Genomic DNA, 24,603 nt, shown 5'->3' with positions numbered 1-24,603 from the left:
TCTCGAGCTTTGACTCAATATGTACCTATTCATGGTCTTGAGTATTCAACTTCTAAACTGTCATATTCAGAGGAGAATTTGTCTGAGTTCTCTTTTGACGGATTCTTAGGAAGAGAATTATTTTGGACATGAGATTTTAGTAGAGTGGTAATCCAAGGGTTATCTTATAAAATCCATATGTCAATTATTAAAGTATAAAATATCTAATCTAATAATAGAATTTGGCCTCATATAATTTATTAAGTGTTCTAAATAATGTTTAGTCGATCATCTTATGAGGACCTTCACCAAAGAACAATAAAATAAAAAAGAAATTAGTGTACGTCTCCCCCACCTCCTAGCTATCTCCGTTCACCACCACTATCTCTATTTCCCTTTACTCTTCTCTCTATTTCTTAATTTCTACTAGTGGATCTCTCTTCCACTATCATTTTTTTCTAATAACTATACAATTTCACTCTAGATATGAGACAAAATGTGATGTTCTTCTTAAGAGGATATGGATAAACACATTTCTCTAATGAGTACTGAGGTCTTTTGAAACTGTGAGACCCAAGTGTATTAAGGTAAATAATATAAGAAAACTAACATCCAAGAATATTGGTCTGCCTATAACAATCTGTTATTTATTTGTCACCCACAATTTAGCCCTAGATATTTGCGGGAGAGACAGATTTTTGTTTTGTTAATGGATGTTGGATTTGGGAAATCAATGCAACCAATCAGTAGGATGATGGTATTCAACGACCCCCAAAAAAATACAAAAGCTTAACTACGATTTGACGTCGTAACCGAAACATAAACAATAGTCAACACTATACGACAAAACTCTTTCGGTTTATCTCGTGAAATTACGCGCCAAGTTATGTTGATTCAGTGTAGTCGTTTGTTGTATAAGATACATAGCACTCAACGCATAAACCACTAAATGTTAAGGAGAACCACAGAATAGATTTTCTGAAGTCAATACATTTTGACTCCGTACAGTTATAGGCTCCCTTCTCGGACTGGCCTAGTTTGGAGATATCATATCATAGGTTTATTCAAGCTCTCTAACCTTAGGTCGAAAGAAAGCCCAGAAATTCCTTGAAAATTCTAACCCGAAGGTATCATACTTGTCAGTCTGAAAACATCATATCCTAGGTCGAAAGCAAGCACTCGTCAAACTCTAAAGCCACAAGTATTGAATCTTCATAAGCAAGGTAATATATTCAAGCTCTCTAACCTTAGGTCGAAAGAAAGCCCAGAAATTCCTTGAAAATTCTAACCCGAAGGTATCATACTTGTCAGTCTGAAAACATCATATCCTAGGTCGAAAGCAAGCACTCGTCAAACTCTAAAGCCACAAGTATTGAATCTTCATAAGCAAGGTAATATATTCGTAAGCAAGCAAATGGATCGAACCCTTTTGATGTTGTTCGGTGTATAGGAAGAAGAGTTGGGTTTTTCATATGTTATAGGATCCGACGATTCAGATTTGTTATTGATTTGCTCAATCCAAAATTTATTTAATTTAAGTATAAATAAAGCAAGCATAAGTAGACTAGATGGGTTTTAGGCTTCTTAGGATGGCCTTTAAGGGTAGATGTATATGGCTTTTAGAACTCATAACAGCCCGTTATAGTAATTATTCGATTCAAAAAATTTGATGTGTCTATGTATTATCTTTTCGTGGTGTATCAATGTCGTGTAATGATGACTCTCATAGCCATTTTCTGATAAAGAAAAAACAGACATTCCATCTTTATTGATGATCATCAAAGATGTTAAGCTCTTGTCAGGATCGGCCCAAACATTTGGGTTAAGCCTGTCAATGAATATCCGAATATTCGACATCCGATCCGCATCCGTATTCGAATTTCAAAAAAATATCTGAAATTTCGGATTCGGATACGGATACGGATTCGGATATTCCTTGTCGGATATCGGATACGGATAAACTCATATTTGATCCGATAAATATCCGTATCCGATAAGTAATATAAAAAATTTAAATTTATTCATAATAATATATAAAATATATGGTTGAGATTTATTGTTTAGATCTAATGGTTAAAAATTTAAAGAACAACTTTGAAATTTTGTTAAAGTTTCGGATATCGGATATTATCCGATATCCGTTAATATTATCGGATTCGGATATTCATTTTTAATATCCGTTGGATAATTATCGGATTCGGATATTCGGATAGCTTATCGGATACGGATTGCCTATATCCCATCCGATAAGCTACCGTTTACAGGCCTAACTTGGGTGGCCACAAGCGGAATTAAAATTTGAGATCCTATATATGATAGGTTAGAAAAAGTGAAAAGATTCCTCATAAAAGATTAGGAGATTTTATAGGACCCCTCATTTTTGTTAAAAGGACCCTTCAATGATTATTTTACCAAGTGAAATGGTTCATGGGAAGTCTTTTAACAAAATTGGGATGACCCTATAAAACTTCCTAAAAGATTTTGTCCCGTTAACCTCTTGTATGATATCCATACCCTTACCCACTAACTTACAAGTTAAAACATGTTATAAATCTGCTTAAACTGTAATTATTATTCTGAATGATACATAATTCCAAACGTTGAACCTTTAATCACATTGGGCCTTAAGTGTATGTTTAGGTGACTTTGGGCCCGTGCCGACCCTGACTCTTTGTAGGTTTGGGTGTCTATTTTTAGTGTAATCATAAGATTTGGGTTTTGATGAACGATGGGGCCATGGTGGAACATCCACATATTCAGATGATCGTATTTGGTGTCTGCTCTTTCTTCACTTTCTACTTGGGAGAGAGTTGCCCGTTGTGGAAGACAGAAAATAGAGAAAATGGGAAAACAACATACTATGTGTTATCGTTTCTTCCTTTCTTCGTGTTTCAAGTTTTATAAATAGTTATATTCATAAATAAAGTGAATCATTTTCTTTAAAAAAGAGTCTGACAAACAGGATTAAATCGGACTATTTGGAATATGTTCCCATTCAATTAGGCCCTGTTCATCATAACTCATGGTTTAGCCTCAAAGGTCAAAACCACCCTTTTCTTTAATTAAATGGTTTGTTCTGTTTCCACGGCGGCTTTCTTATTCTCTCAAGAGACTAGAAATATCAATTTCTCGTCTTTTCTTCCTCTCTCTAAAAGGTGGCTCGTACAGGGAAACCCTATTTGTATAAAGGGAGTTTCTTGGCGTATAGAGACATCATCCCTTATTTTACCATACACCATACTTAGGCTATTTTATGAAGTTTTATTTGAGAAATTATTTGCATATAAATCCTCCACTTCATCTTAAATACTTTCTCTCTCCTTTCTATGCTAGAGCAGGGTTGGGAATCGGACGTGTACGTTCAGGTTCCGACACTTATTTTCTCGGGCGGGCAATCATATGAGTGCACACTAACGCAGGCGTGCATAATCTAGTCGGGCTAATCACGAAAGGTTGACGCAAACTACCCGCCAATAAACACTAGTTTCTTCGGGATTTGCGGGTCGCGGCATGAACAAATCTAAATTCTCACACAAATCTTAGCACCAATGGAAATTTGATTTTCCGTTCTCCCTAAACTAATACTCTCATATTAACCCACAATGAACCAATACTCTTGTATTAAAAGACAATGATTAGACTAATCAACACCAGATCAGACTAATCAACACAAAACCATATCAAAATTTTATAACCTAGGGTTGAGAACGAAGGTATAAGTCTTTATAAGTCTTTATAACTAAGGTTAAAATGAATAACCTATTACAATTAGAAAAAAAGGTTGAAGAACACCCAAATCTTTGTAACCAAATCATAACTTTTAGAATAAACAAGATTAAACTTTATAAATAAGATCAAATCTCTCACATTAAATCTAACGTTAACTGTAACATATAGTTTTAAGAGAAATATATACTCCGTCCATCCCAATTTAGAGTTTTGTATTCTTTTTTCGTCTTTCCCAAATTAAAAGACTTATTCTTCTTTTATCATATTAAATTCTTGGTTTTCCAATTATACCCGTGTTTTACAATATATAATGTATTTATTACTTAATTTAAATAATTCTTATTTTGGAAACCTATTTAAAGAGAGATAAGAATAATTTGTATTTAAGGGCTATTTCTCAAATGGGCCCCTACTTTATGATCAGCATTCCGCATAGCTCCATACTTTATCAAAAATACTCAGATGGTCCCCTTTTTTCTGTTACCGTCACATGTCCGTTAAATATTTTTCTCTCTCTCCTCATCTCATCACATGTCTCTGCCACGTCATCTATCTCGCTACCTCATCATCTTCTCCGATAAAGTCGCCGGCCGGTCAAAATATTCGGCCACCGGCTGGCAACCTTCATACTTAAATTTTTTTTTCTCTCTCTCTGCATTAGGGTTTAGGGAAACCCAAACCCTAGATCTGTTGAACCTTCAATCCCGTGAAGCTTCAACAAATCTAGTTTGGATTATCCGCAAACCAGATCTAGGGTTTGGAGAAACCCAACCCCTAGTGGAAATAGAGAAGGGAGGAGAGAAATTTGTTTTTTTTAAGTATGAAGGTCGTCGTTCGGTGGCCGGAGATTTTGACCGGTCGGCGACCTTATCGGAGAAGATGATGAGGTGGTGAGAGACATGACGTGGCAGAGAGAGGTGATGAGATGGAGGAGAGAAAAAAGTTAACGGACATGTGACGGTAACAGAAAAAAGGGGTCATCTGGGTATTTTTGATAAAGTAGGTGGTCACGCAGGAAATTAGTCATAAAGTAGGGGGTCATTTGAGAAATAACCCTTATGGAAACTAATCTTATATTTGGTGCTACTAATTCTTTGAATTTCAAGAAACATGTTAAAAATTAATATGGGTAAAAATTGAAAAAAAAATACATTTTCAAAATGAGACTTTTAATTTGGGACGAAGGGAGTAATAAAGATCCAATCTTCAGTTGGACTGACAGAGGAAGAAAATGAGTGCATAATAAATAAAATCACGTCGGTTGAAGAGATATGTTGGTGAAGATTAGAGATCCATTGGTTAACAAAGAAGAGAAAGAGATGTATAGGAGTCGATTGTTGAGTTTAGAGAGAAAGAGGAGTATTGTTGAATGAAATGAAGTGGAACCCTAATTTTTCTTCTTTTATCTTAGATGGTTTTAATTGTCGGGTTTTAAACGAGCTCGCAACATACGGGTCTACCGGGTCGGTGAAGGAGCCTACCTGTCCTCCACCTATGAATGTCTGGTCTCACGGGTCGGACTTACCAGATCCGGTATCAAGCACCCATAAACGACATGTGGTGCGGGCTTGAACATGTGGGTTGCAGGTTCTCAGACCGTTTTTCTAACCTTGTGCTAGAGTTGTAAAGGAATCTTCTAGTCATCAACAACTCTTTACATGAAACAATTTGTCTGAAAAAATGGTTTCTTCTTCGTATGAGAAAATGAAGATGAAAGAAGTATATGAAAAAGAAAATGGTAATGGTGGAGAAGATGGAGTTGATGGGCGTGGAAAAGAAAATAAAAAAGATTAATTACAACTTGATCCATATGTGTGAGCGAATAGAAAATTTGTCTCTTTTATTTGTCTAAAATTTCAATTTCGTCCTCTGCAGGCAACTGCTCATCCAGCTGTCAGAGTGACCTTCATCTAGAAAAAAAAAACATTTTTGTCTCTTTTTCGTCTTTCTCTTCTACCATCTCCACAACCACCATCATCTCTACCGCAATGTACTATTATTTTTCTCTCCTATACGTAGCTCCAATATAACCTTCTTTTTGAAGTTTCAATTGATTGAAACCTCGGCCAGATCATAAGTTTGGAATCAAATTGGTACTTTCCGTAAATACGACAATCGAATTTTTATGATGGATAACAATGCCAACTAACACAAATAAAATTTAGGGGTGGTGGTGAAGATGTCAGTACAACCAAAAATAAAAAGGTTGAAGATGTCCTTGGTAAAGGGACATCAAAAGCAACAAAGCTAAAAAGAATTTGGATGCCCATTTACACCAAGTGGGATTCCCTATACATGAGACCCTAGAAAAAAAGATTTCTTCCTTAATGCCTTTGTTGCAACGGTTGAGTTTAACTTCTCAACTTCACCTGGCCCCCACACCAGATTCTTCAATTTCTCTCTCCCTTCCCTCTCTCTCTCTTTCTCACTTGTTTCTCTCCTCTGTTTATTTATATCAGACCCTTTTCTTCAACCCTATCTGCTCCCCAAACTACTTCTCTTCTTTAATTTCTACAATTCTTGAGTTTTAATGGAAGGTGGTTCAATTAATTCATGTATAAACCAGACTGATCATGAAGATGATGATATTCAAGAAGAACAAGAAGAAGAAGAAGAAAGTGGGTGGACTTACTATATTGATGATGATGTTTTATTCCCACAAAACAGAGAAAATATAAATCCTTCATCTTCAACTACTAATTTCTCTGATTATGAACATACCCCTTCTTTAATTTCTGATGCTGCTTCAATTTCTCCATGGAAATTGTTTGAATCTAATAATAAAGGTGAGCAAGGATTGATTCCTCAGAATGTTTCAAAATTACTAAATAATAAGAAGAAAACTATCAGAGAAGAAGGTCCTCTAGATGATACTGCTAGCTCTCCTGCTAATAGTCCCAAGGTTAGATATACTTTTAATCAATTTATTTATGAAACCCATATCTTATATTATGTTCTTGATTATAAGTAAATAAAAAAAAATTGTCAACAAAAAAAAAAGTAAATAACTTTTTCATGGTGATGGTGAATTACAGGTTAGTAGTATGAAGCAGTATCATCATATAATGAAACCTAAAAAGAATGATGATTCTAATACTGAGTACAGTTCTTCGCAGGTAAATTGAATAATTCTATTGATACAAAAAATATTAACAGTTCTTTTAATGGCGAAAACCATAAATTGACTAATCCTAATGATACAAAAAAAATTCAATAGTTTTGTAAGGAGAAAAGTCATGTCAACAAAAAAAAGAGTGTTATTGTACGGTTGTTGTAATTTTGTTGTTATGTCTCTACTGTCTTTGTACTTGCTCTCTTTCTATGACCTCTTTCCATATGTGTTCCTAACAAAGTTCATATCTTTTATTTGTATATATTTTTGTAGAAGAAAGGGAGTTTGGTGGTTGATAATCAGTATTTTTCACAACTACAAACAAATAATGAGACAAGTCAAATGGGTTTTATAGGGAGAGAAAATAATGAATGTTCAGACCTAAAGAAGAAGGGGCTTTGCTTGGTTCCTATGTCCACTTATGTCAACTATATTTGATAAGTTCTTCATTATTCTTGATCATCATCACCATTACCTAATACTTATTAGTTTTCTCTCTCTCTATATATAGTTTTGTATAAATCAAGATAAATCTTTGTATTTCTTTCAATCATCATGTACATGGGAGTTGGAACCTATGATGAATATTTGTAAAAACTAATTATGTGATATATAGTTTTTTTTAGATGTGTGATATTTAGATAAAAAATATCAAACCCTATCTTTTAGCAAATTTAGTATATTTGTTTTATAAGATAATCACTTTAGAGTTAGTTAAGGTGTCACACATTTAGTAACCGCCTAAATGAAAAAAAAGACAAATATAGAGAATAAAAAAATAAATAATAGTCGAGTAAATTAGTCAAAGCTGAATAGGCTACAAATATTATAAACTTAATAAAATGTAACGGAGTAATAATTTATTTTTAGTTCGTCTTTATAGCTAGGTAAACACGCTAATTGTTTATCCAAATGATCTTCTTAGTTGGTAAAACAAAATTATTAGAAAATTAGCTACTAAGATGAAACATCTCATCTATACATACTATCTCTATGGAGCTCAAATATATATAAGAATGTTCCAGCATAACATAAAAGAAAAACCTTATGTTAATCATTAAAAAAGAGGAATATAATCAAAAAGAGTAAATTAGAAGAAAAAAATAAGTGGGTTGGTGAAATCATCACTCTTAATTTATTGTTTCCACCATAAATAGAGAGTAATCATCATTGATTTAGTAATTATATGACCAAGTTCAGAGGAAAAGTTCTATGGTCTTAATATCAAAATTATGGACTTAGGAAAGCTTAACTACTAAGAGCATCTCCAATGCAACACTCAACAAAAACTCAATTAATCCAATGTGTCAAGTATGAGTTGAGTTTCTCTCTCCTAAGTTGCACTATTGAGATGCTCAATTCAAAATTCATCTCCAATGCAACACTTAAAAAAAACTCAACATTTACTTTAGATTTGCTTTTGGTTCTTATTTTAATATATAACATGTTGATGTTAACCAATTGAGATACAACAATAAATGTTGAGATACTCAAAAGAAAACTCAATTGTTGAGTTTTCTTTTGAGTATCTCAACATTTATTGTTGCCACATCATATTAAGATTCTAGTTGAGTGTTGCATTGGAGAGTGTTTTTTGTCAAAAACTCAAATAGTCCTATGTGTCAAATTGAGTTTTGTAACTTGAGTGTTGCATTGGAGATGCTCTAAATTGAAAATATTTTTCAATCTTTAAATTCTTAATTTATCTAAAGAAATCTAGATGGGGCTTATACTATCAAACTAGCTCTTTTCCGAATCATTTGCCTACATCAACAACTACCAATACACATGTCAACAACAAATTGGTGGTTAGAAAATGTCAGCATTACACTTCCTTGGTAAATTTAATCAAAAGAAAGAAAAAGAGAAGAAAAAAAGTTCTTGAATGATGAAAACAAAAGGTAGTTTTTCTTTTGTTGTTGAAAACAAAAGGTAGTTAATCTCTTTCAAAAAGTAAATAGGAAAAAAATAGTTAGCTTGTTGCTATTTTGATTTGATGGAGGTCAATTTCTTGATGAATGAAATAATTAAAGTAGTTAATCAGTAATTAACACGTAATTAATTGTGACAAACAAACTTTATTTCGCACGAGCCTTTTGTCTGCCTTGGACCCAATTAATAAACCAACCATGTCCCTACAAATCAATCGATAATGACATAATAATGAAAGGAGAGACGAATGACAAGAAGAAATCAATGAGAAATATAGGAGACTAACATCAACAAGAATTGAGAGTGATTAGTGAAAATAATGACGGGTTAGTCATCCCCTTCGACCCTTCTACTTGGTCATGGGACAACCAACCCCTAACTGCAGGGGTGACGCCCCGGCACCACCACATGGGCCGAGCACCATTGTTTGTATGTACAAATAGTGTTGGAATTGGTAATAGTCATGAACTTTCTAAGATTGGAGTGGTTCAAATTCATATTGGGCATGACTTAATTATCTGGAAATGTTTAGCATGTGAACTAGACAATATTTGAATTATATCATTAAACAAGTAAATTGTACTTTAATGAATTTTGAAAAGGATAGTGTACATAATTTACTCATACCACCTATCGTACGCGTGATTTACGCTCGATTGACCGACCAATTCAATAAAACCAATGAATAATTGGAAAGAATGGAAAGACCAGCATGAAACATTCATCCCTCTAAATTTCAAGTGTGATTTTGGATAATCCAAGTAATGTTAAAAAGAATAAATAATTAATCACAATTTGATTCATAGTCTTAACTATAAAATCAGTAAATTTGATAATTTGATTTCAGATCATTTAGATTTTCAATAAAAGTAAGATCTATCATTAATTTATGTTTTTTTGTAGAGTTTAAGGGCACCAGCAATGAATTGTTTTAGGTGTACAGAAAATAAGGGGAATTCTATATACACTCAAGGTAGGGTTGTAGATGACAATTTAAGTTCTTAGGTGTCGTTTGCCAACCAAAAGTAGAAGTACTTTTGCTTGTAGTAGAAGTTCTTTGCTTTAAAAAAGTAAAAAAGTTTCAAAAGTATATTTGGCAAAAATGTTACTTATAAGTGAAAAAGTCAAAAAGTTAGTTTGGTAACTCAATTTACTTTTGATAATTTTATTTTTCTTTCTCATAGAAATACTTGATTTTAGTTGAATTTATTTATGATTTCCACGATTACTCTCGTATACGATGTAGTGGTGATATTGGTGGTAGTGGTGGTGTCATGAAGGTATGCTTATGGGGTGTGGTGGTGGTTGAGGTTTGATGGTGGTAGTAGAGGTGGTGTAGGTATGAGGGTGGCGGCGGTGGTGGTTGTGGTGGAGGTATGATGGTGGTGGAAGTATGGTGGTGGTGGAAGTACGATGGTGGTGGAAATACGTGGTGGATAAGGTATAATGGTGGCGGCGGTGGTGCTTGTGGGGGAGGTATGGATGGTGGTGGAGGTGTGATGGTGGCGACGGTGGTGGAAGTACGGTGGTGGTGATGGTGGAAATACGGTGGTGGTTGGGATACAGTGGTGGTGGATAAGGTACGTGAGTGATAGTGACGGAGTTCTGGTGGTGGTGGTGGTATGGTGATGGTGGTAAAGGTGCTGGATAAGTTATGTAGGTGGTAATGATGGAGGCATGATGGTGGTAGTGAAGGTACCGTGTTGGTGGTGAAAGTACGGTGGTGGCGGTGAAGGTACGGTGGTGGTGGTGAAGGTACCGTGTTGTTGGTGAAAGTATGGTGGTGGCGGTGAAAGTACTGTGGTGGTGGTGGAAATACGAGGTGGTTGTTATCGAGGTGTGGTGGTGTATGGTGGTGGTGGTACGAAGGTGGTGGTTAAGGTGTGGCGGTGGTAGTTGAGGTAGGGTGGAGGGGGAGGTGCAATGCTTGTTGTGGTGGTGGTGGTGGGGGTAGAATGGTATGGTAGAAGTTTAGTTGTGGTAGTGGAGCGGACATACACACAAAAAAAAATTGTCAAGTAAAATTCATGCATGTCTCAAAAAAAGTTACTTTACTTTGAAGTCAAAAGCTAAAAATTTTAACTTTAAAAGAAAGTCAAGTTTTAACTTAAATGAAGTCGGTAATTTTTTCCTACCAAACTAACTTTTTCACTTTTCTACTTAAATAAGCAAAAAAGTAACTTATTTTAGTGTTGCCAAACGACACCTTAATGTCAAACTATAGTCGGGGTCTTTTTTATAAAAATACACTGAGAGGATAAGTTAGGCAGTGGTAAGGTTTTTGGAATGTAAATTTTTCATCTTTTCCATTAGATGTTATCCAAAAGTAGTGTTTCAATTGTGCGGGGACCCTTGTGGTGGGGGATCTTGTGCGGACACACACCCACACTCCCCATCACACCACACGGGTCTGACTCAACGTTCTTACCTGCCATCGTGAAGGAATTGATCAATGAGAACAACCATGAGTATAAGTTGTAAAAGAAGAAACTATATAATGTATAATTTCCAAAAGATATGAAAACATCTCCACCAAATTTGGGCAGAGAGAATCACTACAGTCTATAGGCACCCATATTAATACATCTCACCAAATTTCCTTGTAGAGAGGGCATCAATAGAATTTCCCTTTGCTTGGAATGCCAGACATGTCACATGTGAGGTGGAAAATCAACCACCCAAATCCACATGTGTTCTATCTTTCAATGAGGGGTGAAATCCATTCGAATTTGACTTTTTTTTTGACTTTTTTTTTTCATATAACCATAATTCCTTTCATAACAAGGATATCAATTCAGGACATTACATGGCTGAGAGATTAACTCCTCTCTTCAAACAACATAAGAGTTACAAAAGTGAAATACAAAACTTCCAATGTAAAGTACCTTATGAAGAGAAAGAAGTTGCAAGACATAAACTAAAAAAAAGGACGCTAAAGGTCATAAAATAAGAAGATCCTCAAGATCACGAATGAAAAGAACCTATAGATCACCAAATATAAACGAACTAAAACATAAGAAGAAAGTATAAACCAAACAGAGAAGTGGAAATCGTGTGAGTAGAGATTGATGATGGAATAAGATGTTGTTGTTCTCTTGAATTAATTGATGGTGTTATTCCTCTCTTGAGTCTCTTGAGCGAAGATAAACTTGTCTTTCTTTTCACATTCATTTAAAAATCAAATCGAACTTGTTGTATGATTTCCCTCTTTCTTTCCTTTCTGTAATACATCTTCGATTTGATGAAATTGAAGAAGAAACCCATGAAGAACGAAGAACCATCATCTTACCATTTGCCTCTTTTCCCCTTCCTCTAAAAGACGAAAAAAGATGAAGAAAAAACAAAAGAAAAACTATATTAATTAATACTAAAAAAGGGAACTCTCCTTTACTAGTGAAGGAAATTCTGGCCCTTCCGTCGAAAAACGATAGTACCGAGTGAACCTCTCTGGAAAACGGTATTAATATTTCATATTTAAACTCGTACTTATTATAATGGTCAAATTTTTTTATGTGCGCACGAGACCACCTAGTTAGAGACCGCTCTTTCAATCCAATTTTTCGGTTTAAACTCAATTTAAATTTTATTTAACTAAATATTAACCACCAAAATTTTATTTTGAGGCTAATATTGCGCGCACGAGATCAACATAATATAATCTAACAAGGACAACAATTTGTACTAATATTTCATTCACTCGATTGTGTATCGAAACAACAATGAGAACAAGAGCAATGTATTTCAACAAATAAAAAAAAGTAATGTCTAACTTAATAGATTACTCGAAAATAAAGAACAATAATATATTAATTATATATTCATTACTTCTTGATAGATAATTCCATTATAAGATATATTACTTAATTATCCATTAATATTTTATAATTAATTGTATGGATAATATATAGCTTTTAATGCGGGCCGATTAGGATTCACGGGTTTGTCAGAAAAATGACCGAACCGGACCTAAAGACCAATTCAATGGAAAAAAGACTGACCATTGTAAAACGGGTTTTTTTGGTTTGGTTCTATTTGCTTTTCACTAGTATTGCGATTTCTGCAGTCTTTAGTTTCACCCCTACTTCTAATCTTCATCAATTAGGTTGATTCAGGCTCGTGCCAGGTTCTTAACAAATTTTACTGTCCAAAACCCGACCTGTACCTAGTAACCTGCCAGGCATGACAGGCTACTGGAGTTTCTTTGGGTATAATATCCACGAAAGTTCCGGCGAAGGCGATCTCCGCAGTCTTTAGTTTCACCCCTACTTCTAATCTTCTTTCTCTTTTCTTTTCTCTATCTCTCTCATTATCTCACGAAAGTTCCGACGAAGGGGATCTCCCTTCGCTGGAAACTCGTCTGGTCTTCCAGATCCAGATGAGACGCCTTCGTTTGGGTCTGGAAGAACTGTAACAAAGAAGGGTTCCGGCGAAGGAAAAATCCCTTAGCCAGAACTATAACAAAGAAAGAAAGAAAAGAAAAGAAGGGAGAGGGAAAGAAGATAGAAAGAGAAAAAGAGAGAGAGGCAGATAGAGGAGAGATGAGAAGGGAGAGAGAGAGAGAGAGAGAGAGAGAGAGAGAGAGAGAGTGAGAGAAAAGAGAAGAGAGAAAGAAACATTCTGGCCGGCGCCTTTATTACGGCGACTTGAGGGGGAGTGTTTGGTTTGAGTTTTTTTTGGTTTTCCACCGTATTCCCCGAAAACTTTGTTACTTCCCCCAAAATTTCCTAAGAACATCTCTAATGTGACGCTCAATCTTAAAACCTTTGAGTCTCACATAAGATCTTTAGAGGTTAGGTCTTAAAAGTTCTCTCCAATGCAAAACTCAAATTGGATACCTGAGATGATGTGGAGGTAGTTAAATAGAGATATCTCCTCTTGAGATATCTCTATTTGTTCAAATCATCAATTTTCGAATTTGAACCAACAAAAATCAAGTCTTCATATATTTTCACAAAACTGAATATTTTTTTTACAAAAGTAATCATGTCAGATAAGTAAATAAAATAATTTAGAGTTTGCACCTGAGACACAGAAAAATTGAGGAATTCTAATTTCGCCTCTTAAGAATGAGAATCTCTATTAGAGTTTGACATATAAGATGGATGTAATTTTTTTTTGAGATTTGTATTGGAGATGCTCTCTAAATGTCACTATTCAGAGCAACTCCAACCAAAAACTCAAGAAAAAACTTTAATACAATTAGTTGAGATTCTCCGGAGATATCTAAAATATTGAGTTTCTTATTTAGACATCTTAGAATAAAATGATGTTAATCATCTTAACACCCAAAATGAACTCTGTATTGGAGATAGTTTTTTGTGAACGTCTCCAATGCAAAACTAAAAAAACAAACACAAATTTTCCTGTGTCTAAGTCTCAATTGAGATTTTCTTATCCTCAATTTCAGAAGTCATCTCGAATGCAACACTCTAAAAACTTCATTTAAGTGTCATTTCTTATAATAGGTAGTTTTGTATTTAATATTGAGGGGAGAATTGAGACTCTAAAAAGAAATCTCAAGTATTGAGTATCTTCTTTTAACAAAAAAAAAAAAGTATTGAGTATCTTCTTAAGACATTTCAATATCAAGTGCCGCAAATCATCTTAAAACCCAAAGTTTTCCAAGTTGAGTTTTGTATTGGTGATATTTTTTTTGACAATGACTACGAAAATCAATACAATGACATTGATACATCAACGAAATGTGATAAACACGATAACCGCCAAATTTTAACTCTAACAAAAACGGGTCTAAAATTTAACTAAAGAACGACCTAAAATCAACTGAAATTACAGGCTTATAGACCAACTAAATAACTTTCTTTATACTTTTAATAACCTAAGTTCAATAAATACAATTGATTTACCTCTTCTATAAATCGAACCTCGAGAGTTGCAGAGTTTATGTCAGCACTATCGACAACGTGGACAACAGGAGTTGACGATTCGTGATATTGTCAGTTGAAAAATTTCTTCGATTTTAGGACCGGAAGTAACGGAAAAAACGAGTCGGGACTCGGGACCAACCCGCTCCTTCCCCCATTCATTTTCAGTTCTTACCAGATCCTCAAAATCCCAATATACATTAACTCACCAGAAATCTCTCTCTCTCTTTAAAAGATCTTCTCTGCCCTAATTTTGTGGTTCAACTTGTTTCTATCACTCTACCACTGTAAAAATGTTATCCTCTGGGAAGATCAAATCGGTCGATTTTTACAGGTCAGATCTCTCTTTCTCTCTCTCTATCTTCCTAAATGATCTGTTTTTTTTCTTAGATCTGTTTTTCTCGTTAAATTTGTTAGTTTTGTCGTTAATTCTTTGTTATATGTGAATTCATTTGTGTAATTTTATAGATCTGGTATCTCAGTTATAGTAAGGGTTTGATTTTCTAACTTTAGTAATGTGATTTTTGATGTGGACTGGTAATTTCTTGACTAAGAGAGGATGAATTCTTTGTTCAATTTGAACTACTTTTTGAATGAATTAGTAGTTTCCCTCTCTCTATTTTACATTGATCCAAAGCTGTGTACAAGTTTTTCCTTTACCCATTTGACTTCACATTGTAAATTGACCCAAAAGATGAAAAGGAATAATTAGTTTGTGTATAGGGTGAATTAAGTAGGGTTTAATCTATTGGCTAATCAGTACTCACAACCTAAACATCTTGGACAAGCTATGGATTTTGTATGGATTATTGAAAACATTATGGGAACTGAGTTGTCGAAACGAGATGAAAGTCGGACATAGTGATCTGGAAGTCCCCATTGGAAGGTCCCTTGCTCTATGGATGAAAAAAAGTCGTTTGTCACCTCAATGTAGACATCCTGGGGTTGAAGAAGGTCCCAACTATCAAGGTTCGTTGTTCGCTCTGATTTAAGTGGTTCGTGAGTTGGGTTTAAAACATCGTGAGATAGTTTGGTTCCTATCTATTTTGGTGTTATTGTGTTGAAGGGAGAATTGCGAGGAGCCAACGATAGTATGAGAGGGCTGGGTTGGGCAGGTCATAATGGGACTCTATAACACCACATTTTCTCTCATCCCCGGGAGCGGATCAACTTTAATACCCACTCCTTTCATTTTTATTTCAGTAGGTATCAGTTAGCAGACACCTGGTCATGATCAAACATTATTTCGAGGCAGATTTGGTCCAAATGAACTCTTTTTGTTTTCCTCGCTATTGTGTAATTTGATTAGCTATGCTTCTTACTTGTTATGTGTATTTAGTTAAATATTAAATAGTATCTTACCCTTTTCTTTTTTCTTGTCTACCTGCAGGAAAATTCCTAGAGATTTAACCGAGGCGTCATTATCAGGTGCAGGATTATCCATTATAGCTGCCTTGGCCATGACATTTTTATTCGGAATGGTAAGCTTTCTTTTGTCCTTCGACACCCATTGAACAAAAAGTTACTTATTTGTTGAGAAAATGATTTTTAGTGTTGGAGAAGATCTGGTTAGGTGATTCACACTTCTTCTCCATTACACTGTGATGGCTATCACACGATATAAAGTGTTTTTGTTACTTGTTTCAAGACAAGTTGGCAATTTTTAAATGCTGCTCATGATTGTTCTCACAATTATATAAATAACAATTTTCATTTTCCAGGAACTGAATGATTATTTGACAATAAACACGACTACATCAGTTGTTGTTGATAATAGTTCAGATGGAGAATTTTTGCGAATTCAGTTAAATATCAGGTACTGTCGTTGTGAATCACTGCTGATGGTATTTTTTGCACTAGTTTCTCCATATTGGAATGACCTTTCCACCTTTAGTTTTTTTTTGTTAAGATGACCTTTCCACCTTTAGTTAGTATGTTGTTTTGAGATTTTACCCTTTACTAGTTGGATAATTCTATTTTAAAATTGTACCGTTGAGAATAACTTTCACTTAATCCAGCTTACTTAGAATTTTTTGGTACATACGTTCTTTCTGTGGCTTTTTTCTGCCTTTATCCTAGCATGGACTTTATTTCTCGTACTATTATTGGTATCTCACCTTCTTGTGATCTCTTGTTTTAGTTTTCCAGCACTCTCATGTGAATTTGCATCACTTGACGTGAGTGACGTGTTAGGCACAGTAAGTCTTCTTTTTCTCCTTCAGCCCATTCATTATTGTTTCTGAAAATTGCAATTCTGGTCAGTTTATATCACAGGTTTTGGTGAAACATATTGAATACCTGACGCGTTTGTAAAGATATTTGATATTTTTCTGTTCTAATTAGTAGATAAATTTATTAAAACTAAAACCTCAGTTTCTTTGTGTTGCATTTAGACTCGGTAATTTCTATTTTATATGAATCAAAACCTGAACCTTTGTCCTCATGTTCGCAGAACAGGTTGAATATAACAAAAACAATCCGTAAGTTCTCAATAGATCCAAACTTAAATCCAACCGGTTCTGAGTATCATCCAGGACCGATTCCAAAGGTTACAAAGCATGGAGATGAAGAAGCTGAGGGAGAATACGGTGAAGGCTCAGTTAAACTGAAAACTGAAAGTTTTGATAGATATACACATCAGTGAGTTCTTGGAAACTGTTTGTTCGCCCCTTTCACCTTACTATCTGATGACATTAGTTTTTGCATATTCTTAATAATCGTGATGGTAGGTTTTTATCTTTTAATTTTCTATATGATTCACTCATATTTCTCTTCTATTCACAACTTTTTTTTTCCTGTTTCTACAGATATCCAGTTTTGGTTGTTAATTTTTATGCTCCTTGGTGCTACTGGAGTAATCGCTTGGTAAGTCGTCCTAAATCATATTTTCCATCGTTCTAAGTTTTTTGTTAAAATTATTCCGATGATAATACTAGTACCTAGAAGAGGAATATTTCTCCTATAAGCAAGACCACTCACCTTTTCTGTATTTGCTTAATGATGAGTTCCGGATTAATATTTTACTTTCTCCTTGCATCATAATGAATAGTTAACGTTAAGTTGCTCGTTTAGTATTATCACTTCGCATGCATATTTCAAAATTCTTGCAGTATCTGTGAATATGTCCGATATGCTGTTTTTCTTTTAATTCCAGAAAATTAATGACACAAAATTGATCTTCTATAGTTCATCACTTCATTGATATGGGGCCACTCCAGAAGAAGAACAATAACTTCATTGTAGCTTTTGGAAGAATAGGATTTTCCAGTGACTGTACTTTATTATATAACTTGCATTGGATATAACAGTTGCAATTTGTTATTTCTTCACTTGTACAAGTTTTTGGATTTTTATTACGACCTCACTTTTGGATGTTTAACTCAGAAACCCTCGTGGGAGAAAACAGCTCAGATCATAAAAGAGAGGTCTGTTCAATTACACATTTTATTATCATTTCTTATATCAATTTTTCTTTTTTTTTTTAAGTTGTTGGAGTTATTTACTTAACGTATATTGTGACTATATTTTTTCAGATATGATCCTGACATGGATGGACGCATTCTCTTGGCCAGAGTTGATTGTACTGAAGAAGGCGATTTGTGCAGGAGGTATGCTCTAAATTGTGTCTCTTTTCCTAAAAAGGGTTACTTGTATTGAATAAGAACACCTAAGTCAGGTTCTCTTCGTAACTTGATTAAATCATGAATGACCCTAATTTTGTATTTCCAACTTTCCTTTGCTTTTTTTTGTTCATTCAGTGTATAACTCTTCCTACTCCATTCATTCTCTTTAGTATAAACATAATATCGTCTTGCATACATTGCTTTTGGTGTGTTAGACTGTCTATAGCCTTCTATAATATATTTAACATGAACTCTTGATTGATGTACAGAAATCATATCCAGGGATATCCTTCTATTCGTATTTTCCGCAAAGGAAGTGACCTTAGGTAAAATGGCTATCTTCATATCTTAAAATTTATTTCATCTTTTCTCTCCCTCTCTCTCTCTCCACTGAACCCTCCACACTGCTATACGTGTTTCTCTTTTATAGTTTCATTAAATTCTTGACAATATTTGGTGTCTTATGGGATTATGTCCTTCCATACATTTCTATCCTTTTCAGGGATGAACACGGACACCATGATCATGAATCCTACTACGGAGAGCGAGATACAGAGAGCCTAGTCCAGGTACGCATACTCTTTTAAGTTATAAGATACTCAGTAGTCTATTTGATGTTTTCCATGTTCATGTACATTTAAATGCCATGTCAAATAAGGAGCTTGCTAAATTTTGGCTATTTCTAAGAAAGACTCTTTTGCTATTGCAGGCCATGGAAGCTCTGGCTCTACCTGTACAGTTGGAGGGCCGTAGACTAGCCTTGGGAGACAAATCTGATAATAACACAAAGAGGCCTGCTCCGTCCACTGGAGGGTGCAGAATCGAAGGTTTCGTACGGGTAAAGAAGGTAAATTGTCTACCTTTCAGGTCCATATTTCTAAAGCAGCAATCTATGCCCTTTTGTGTACTAGTTGAAAAACCATTTTTAGTTTGGTTACTTCACGTTCGTCATTATTATTTGCCTCTATGTTCTAGTTGGTGCAATATATCTGATTCTGTCTCGTCTGAGTTTGAATGATCTGAATCTAAGTTGCTCGAGTCTGGCTGGTTTTAGTCTGGATCACATAGTTATTTTAGATAATTGACTTTTAATTCGAACTTAAATCTCGAGTCGGACTTCAGATCTGAAAATGAGAAAGAAAACAAACAACATTTAAACTCTATAACTTTGTACTTTGCAGGTCCCAGGTAATATCATGGTATCAGCTCGTTCAGGTTCTCACTCCTTCGATCCTTCTCAAATGAACATGTCACATGTCATCTACCATCTCTCGTTTGGCAAGATAATTACTCCAAGAGTGTTGGCTGAACTTAAACGATTGACGCCTTATCTTGGTCGAAACAATGACAGATTAAATGGTCAACGATATATTAGTAATCATGGAGAAGGAAATACCAATGTTACTGTAAGTTCTGTAACATATGAGAATTTCCTTTAGCATCATAATCTGCGTTTTCTCTCTTTACACTCACATGTCTGAATTGGGACAAAATTTGTCATTTAGAACACTACTAGATCTATTTTTATCTTCGTAAATTTGCAGATTGAACATTACCTTCAAGTGGTAAAAACAGAGGTCATATCCAGAACTTCCCGGGAGCATAAATTAGTCGAGGAGTACGAGTACACGGCCCACAGTAGTCTAGCTCAGAGTCATTATGTTCCTGTTGCTAAATTCCATTTCGAGCTATCTCCCATGCAGGTTAGATACTTGAGCAATAACAACTGAAATATATATATATATATATATATATATATATATATATATATATTTATTTGACTTATATTTCCTTCTTTCGACTTGACTTATATTTCCTTCTTTAATCAGGTTTTAGTAGTAGAAACATCGAAGTCATTCTCGCACTTCATTACAAACGTCTGTGCTATTATTGGGGGTGTTTTCACGGTTCGTCATAATCCATATCTTCTTTTCTAACTTTTCATTTTTAATAAATTCTGCAACTCTGAACACTATTCCTTTAATTTTTCAGGTTGCTGGGATATTGGATTCAATATTGCACAACACAATGAGATTCGTGAAGAAAGTTGAGCTAGGCAAAAATTTTTGATATAAAATTATAGATGACAAGCTGCAATAAAACTCTAATTGTTATTCTGATTCGACTTTAGAAATGATTCTGCATTTTCTCGTAACGCCCTCATCCGCAAATGTTCCTTGAGAGATGAACTATCATTTTTTTTCTTTTGTTACGAGATAGACCATTGAAACACAAGAATGTAACCTTAAGATATTCTTAGTTGATAATATAGAAGAATGACTTTATAGTTTAACATGCAGAGTCTCTTCGATTCAACCGTTGAAAGGGGTTTTCTTCCCCGTCAAATTCTGAGGAAATTCTTATATTTGAAAACCTGTAAGAAGATCGAAAATCCTGAAATTAAAAAACTCTCCAAACTCAACAGTTTCTATGCTATTAGAAGTAGGTGGTGTTATTTACTCATTATCTGAATCATTCTCTGAATCTAAATCGTCTGACTCAAACAAACAAACACTAACCTACTACAATATTCAATAATATGAAATTTCAAATTTTATAAGATTTTGAACAATTACAGTCAAATGCAACAAATCAAGTCAAATCAACCAAATCAAACCCCCATCTCTTAGACCCATTTCAATCCACACATTGAAGAAGAAGAAATATGAAGAGCAAAAAAAAAAATGACCTAAGTTATCAATCTCATAAACCTTGTTATAGGTCTAATAGAAGAGAGAAACCAAGACAAGCTCCTACTGAAGCAACTAAACTTGCCATTTTTATCGTAGACGACGAAGAAGATGAAGAAGGAGCCTGTTGTCCAAAAGGAGCTGAAGAAGGGATAGTATTACTTGGTGAGGCTGAAGGTGATTGTTCACCAGCTGGAGCTGGAACAATTTCGATTGAACCGGAAGGTTGGGGAGCTAAAGAACCAATATCAGGAGAAGGTGAAGGAGAAGAAGGGATTGTTTGGTTTGGATTTGATGAGTGATTGCTTCGATCTGACATCACTACAATAACTAGTTTCTCATTCTTGATGCAGTTTTCTTTAATCCCACTAATGAAGTAATATGTGCCCGAATTGGTAAAGGTAAACGAGCTGTTCCCGTCGCTGTAAGTTGCAAGTGGTGTTGCAGTGTTGCAGTTCGTATAGTCGTCCTGGTTTACGTGCATTACCAAGTCGTTATCGGGGTCGTAAACAAACACTACAATGAAAAAAAACAAAGAAACATAAAATCAGTATGCAACTTTGTTGAGAATCAATAAAACTATATCCACTCCCACCTTGACCCTCTATTTGATGACTCCCTATGTTTTATTTCTTTAATCCCACTACAATGATAAATAGAAGGGCGCCTCTAAAGGTGCCTCATCCTTTTGCTCTTAGCTCATTCCTCTCTTGGCACTCCTCGTGGGCCTCGGACAGGGCCTAATCCATGTTGTTCAAGCCCAACACAGAGTAGGCGCACTCCGAGTGCCCTAGGACCGCCCCCTTCTGTCGGGCGCGAAGATAGAAAGACGCCCAAGAGCATAATGAAGGGGTGCCTATAGACACACTCGGAAACGGTCATATGGTTATGTCAAATATGGGGCTAGAGTAGAAGCAGCATAATTGGAAGATGGGAAGTTTTATAAGGCCTCCCCAATTTTGTTAAAAGGCCTCCCCATGAACCATTTTACTTGGTAAATTATCATTGAGGAGGGAGGGCCTTTGTTTGCCCTGTAAAATCTCCCTTGGTAGATAGTAGCATGCAAGTTAATGACATTTGTGTTATAAAACTTACATAAAGAGTCACCAATTTGAAACCTATTCATCTCTGCCCATTGATTATAGGTAAATGCATTTGGTGAAGGTATAGTCCATCCCTTTGAGCCTCCAACCTTAAACTCCATTGCACTAACAATTGATGTTCTTTCCATCAACAACAATGCAACACTTAAGAATACCAAACCTTGCATTAATCCATTCTTGTTGTGATTTAACCTCATTGTGGGAAGAGAGAGAGAGAGAGAGAGAGAGAGAGAGAGTAGAGGAAAATGAAACTTGGGTTGTGTTTGTAGGAATTTTGAGATGAAGTTTATAAACTACAAGAGTGAGGCAAGCTTTTGCTTCTTTTCATTGTTCTTCTTTCCTTAACTTCTAGTCTAAAGCATATAGGCAGTGACTAGTTGTTTCAAAGTTCCCTTTTTTCCATTACCTTTTTGTTTAGTACCTTATTTATGGAGTAGTTTATATTTGAAGCTATTCTTTACTTCATCATTCTAAGGAAGAAAGAATTTGTTTTTTATGTTTTTAGATTAGATTAGTTAACTAAAACCCATAATGGTTGTCAAGCTCCAAATATAATCATTACAAACTTTAAAAATAAAAAAGGCGAATCCTCAATTTCTGATTCCAACGGCCATCTTTTAGAGTCTTCGTAATATAAAAACTCTTTGTGTAGGTCTAAATGATTTTTTTCACAGAATAAATTTTGCATAACGTACATGAATTAACACAAATTTGTACGAAGTTCTCACAGTATATTTCGCACTTGTACAGGGTCTGGAGCCCGAAATAGTTCTCGATGTCTTGATTTGTGACGAAGACCAACAGAAAAATTGGACCTTATTCTTAATTTGTTATTGTGAATAACCCAAACCCATTTTGAGAGACAAGCTGTACTAGCCAGTAGATAGCTTTAGGAACAAGTTTTGAGTAGAAGTGTTCTTGAAGAAATGATGCCTGTTGATATAAAATCTAGATACACAAATTTCTAATTGAGTACTATCTGGAATAAATTAATCAAAGAGACAGTAGCATGCAGGGAAAGTTGGGTGCATATGTGTTTGCTTGAGAAAATAGGTTTAATATAGGAAAATATTTCTTCTTTTGTAATTAGCAAAAATTGCCTAGATAATTCAAAAATCATATGGTGATTGGCAATTCATTTCAAAATATGTCAAATACTGCTTGGCCAGTTAGTCGTGCATCTACTTGAAACGCATGGTGGTCATGAGTTCAATTCAAGATGGTTGTGAAAACCATCTTTATTATTTTTTTGACTTTTAAAGGTCCAAAATGTCTATAACGATGGCAGTTATTAGGCTTATTCAATTTGTGTATTTGTTCACGGAGTATTCATGCAATATTGGATGCAATGACTCTTGGGTTCCTGGTAAAAAAAATCATATCAAAATTAAATCATTTTTTGTCCAACGCCACTTGGTGTAGTGGTTAGACACTTGGACACGTACTGATCAGCATACCAGATGTTCTATATTCGATTTCTATTGAAGTCGAAATTCATTATTTATTGAAGATGTAGGAATAAATGAGTTCTCATGCCCCATATGATGGCCCAAGATGTCTTTGAGATGATAGAATTGAGTTTGTTCAATTTACGATTTAATATGATCATGATGCATCCATGGCATATTGCCATGCAATGATGTAATGACATCTTGGGTCAATATTAATAAAAGCAACAACTTCTTTATATCTTTATTTGAGAAGACATACTATAACTATCACGATGTCTCACATCGGTCGCGAGAGTGTCCTAATAATGGTCTATAGGCGAACGCTCAAGCTTTAAAAGTGTTGGGGCCTTTCGGGTGGGTTCGTGAAGCCTTCATCAAGAACAAAATCCCGTAAAAATGGGGGCAAATCACAAGCGATATCAGAGCTGAGGATGGCTATTCGCTGAGGGTGGGGGATTGTGGCAGTCACCCCTGCTCGCTAGAGTGTCTAAAGTGTAGAGCTGATGTAGAGGAATTGGCCGAGAAATACATGGATGAAATAGAAGCGGCTAAATTCAAAGGTGACAGACTAAAACGGCCAAAACCGAAGCTACGGGTGTCGGAATTGGACGAAATTTTGAGGGATGGTGCGAAATAGCGTTCCGGTCATTCGTTGTAGCTTCGCCACAACGGACCCACTTTGAGGGGCAAATTCCATCGTTTAGGGCCTCAAAACGAACTTTTACTAGTTTTTTTTTCTATTTTTGGGATTGTTATCAGTTTAGGATTACTACTATTCTAGTATTTTATTTTATTAGGAGTTGCTATTGGAGTTTGACCAAGATTAGGAAACCCTAGGTCTATATAAAGAGGGCTTAGAAGTTGTTTCAGTCATTCATTCAATCAATAAAATTCAGTATTTTAGTATTCTTGTTATCAATTTCGGTTCTATAGTCTTTAGACGAAGATCTAAGACTCTTTTATTAGTTTTCCGCTGCGTCAAGAGCCTTCGCTGAGAACAAAATTCCATACCTGTGAGCTTGGGCCTGAAGTGTCTAAGCGTAGACAATACCGTTAACTGCTAAGCTTCTGGAGGCCGCAATTGCAGAAAAGTTTTATA

General features: G+C 35.1%; 3 protein-coding genes across 5 annotated transcripts; 2 read left to right on the top strand and 1 right to left on the bottom strand.

The window, feature by feature from the left end:
- Nucleotides 1–6,124: 6,124 nt before the first annotated feature.
- Nucleotides 6,125–7,511, top strand: LOC147560390 (uncharacterized). Of its 2 annotated transcripts, none has more exons than XM_086657995.1 (3): nucleotides 6,125–6,610; nucleotides 6,744–6,824; nucleotides 7,097–7,511. In XM_086657995.1, exons 1-3 carry the CDS (start codon nucleotides 6,239–6,241, stop codon nucleotides 7,256–7,258), a joined length of 615 nt encoding a protein of 204 aa, XP_086514121.1. In that variant the 5' UTR covers nucleotides 6,125–6,238; the 3' UTR covers nucleotides 7,259–7,511. The 2 variants fall into 2 exon arrangements, with proteins under 2 accessions (XP_086514121.1, XP_086514120.1); XM_086657994.1 differs by having other exon boundaries at nucleotides 7,094–7,511.
- A 7,084-nt stretch (nucleotides 7,512–14,595) lies between these two features.
- LOC147560389 (protein disulfide isomerase-like 5-4) lies at nucleotides 14,596–20,553 on the top strand. 2 transcript variants are annotated; one of them, XM_086662570.1, is made up of 15 exons: nucleotides 14,596–14,971; nucleotides 16,028–16,118; nucleotides 16,359–16,453; nucleotides 16,778–16,835; nucleotides 17,090–17,277; nucleotides 17,445–17,502; nucleotides 18,022–18,062; nucleotides 18,171–18,245; nucleotides 18,530–18,586; nucleotides 18,763–18,829; nucleotides 18,970–19,107; nucleotides 19,442–19,666; nucleotides 19,805–19,963; nucleotides 20,090–20,167; nucleotides 20,253–20,553. In XM_086662570.1, the coding sequence occupies exons 1-15, from the start codon at nucleotides 14,931–14,933 to the stop codon at nucleotides 20,328–20,330; spliced, it is 1,449 nt and encodes a 482-aa protein (XP_086518696.1). In that variant the 5' UTR covers nucleotides 14,596–14,930; the 3' UTR covers nucleotides 20,331–20,553. The 2 variants fall into 2 exon arrangements, with proteins under 2 accessions (XP_086518696.1, XP_086518697.1); XM_086662571.1 differs by having other exon boundaries at nucleotides 14,703–15,610; nucleotides 15,667–16,118.
- A 245-nt stretch (nucleotides 20,554–20,798) lies between these two features.
- On the bottom strand, nucleotides 20,799–22,344 carry LOC147560388 (early nodulin-like protein 9). Its single transcript, XM_086662572.1, has 2 exons — nucleotides 22,046–22,344; nucleotides 20,799–21,466 (listed from the first exon to the last, which is right to left on the bottom strand). Exons 1-2 carry the CDS (start codon nucleotides 22,248–22,250, stop codon nucleotides 20,976–20,978), a joined length of 696 nt encoding a protein of 231 aa, XP_086518698.1. The 5' UTR covers nucleotides 22,251–22,344; the 3' UTR covers nucleotides 20,799–20,975.
- Nucleotides 22,345–24,603: the final 2,259 nt, after the last annotated feature.

The sequence above is a fragment of the Eschscholzia californica genome, unplaced genomic scaffold (genome assembly GCF_041429995.1).
Source record: "Eschscholzia californica isolate CP2 unplaced genomic scaffold, dmEscCali1.0.p SCAF_2, whole genome shotgun sequence".
Lineage (NCBI taxonomy): Eukaryota > Viridiplantae > Streptophyta > Magnoliopsida > Ranunculales > Papaveraceae > Eschscholzia > Eschscholzia californica.
This window is presented reverse-complemented; position numbering and strand designations above follow the sequence as displayed.

What these genes read in the sequence shown, in the direction of transcription:
- LOC147560390 (XM_086657994.1), top strand. Translation starts at nt 6,239, where the DNA reads ATGGAAGGTGGTTCAATTAATTCATGTATAAACCAGACTGATCATGAA. An exon ending in CTCCTGCTAATAGTCCCAAG is followed by an intron (nt 6,611 to 6,743) that starts GTTAGATATACT and finishes GGTGAATTACAG; the next exon opens with GTTAGTAGTATGAAGCAGTA. An exon ending in CTGAGTACAGTTCTTCGCAG is followed by an intron (nt 6,825 to 7,093) that starts GTAAATTGAATA and finishes ATATTTTTGTAG; the next exon opens with AAGAAAGGGAGTTTGGTGGT.
- LOC147560389 (XM_086662570.1), top strand. Translation starts at nt 14,931, where the DNA reads ATGTTATCCTCTGGGAAGATCAAATCGGTCGATTTTTACAG. An exon ending in TGACATTTTTATTCGGAATG is followed by an intron (nt 16,119 to 16,358) that starts GTAAGCTTTCTT and finishes TTCATTTTCCAG; the next exon opens with GAACTGAATGATTATTTGAC. An exon ending in GCTCAGATCATAAAAGAGAG is followed by an intron (nt 18,063 to 18,170) that starts GTCTGTTCAATT and finishes ATATTTTTTCAG; the next exon opens with ATATGATCCTGACATGGATG.
- LOC147560388 (XM_086662572.1), bottom strand. Translation starts at nt 22,250, where the DNA reads ATGAGGTTAAATCACAACAAGAATGGATTAATGCAAGGTTTGGTATTC. An exon ending in TCAAATTGGTGACTCTTTAT is followed by an intron (nt 21,467 to 22,045) that starts GTAAGTTTTATA and finishes TTTTCATTGTAG; the next exon opens with TGTTTGTTTACGACCCCGAT.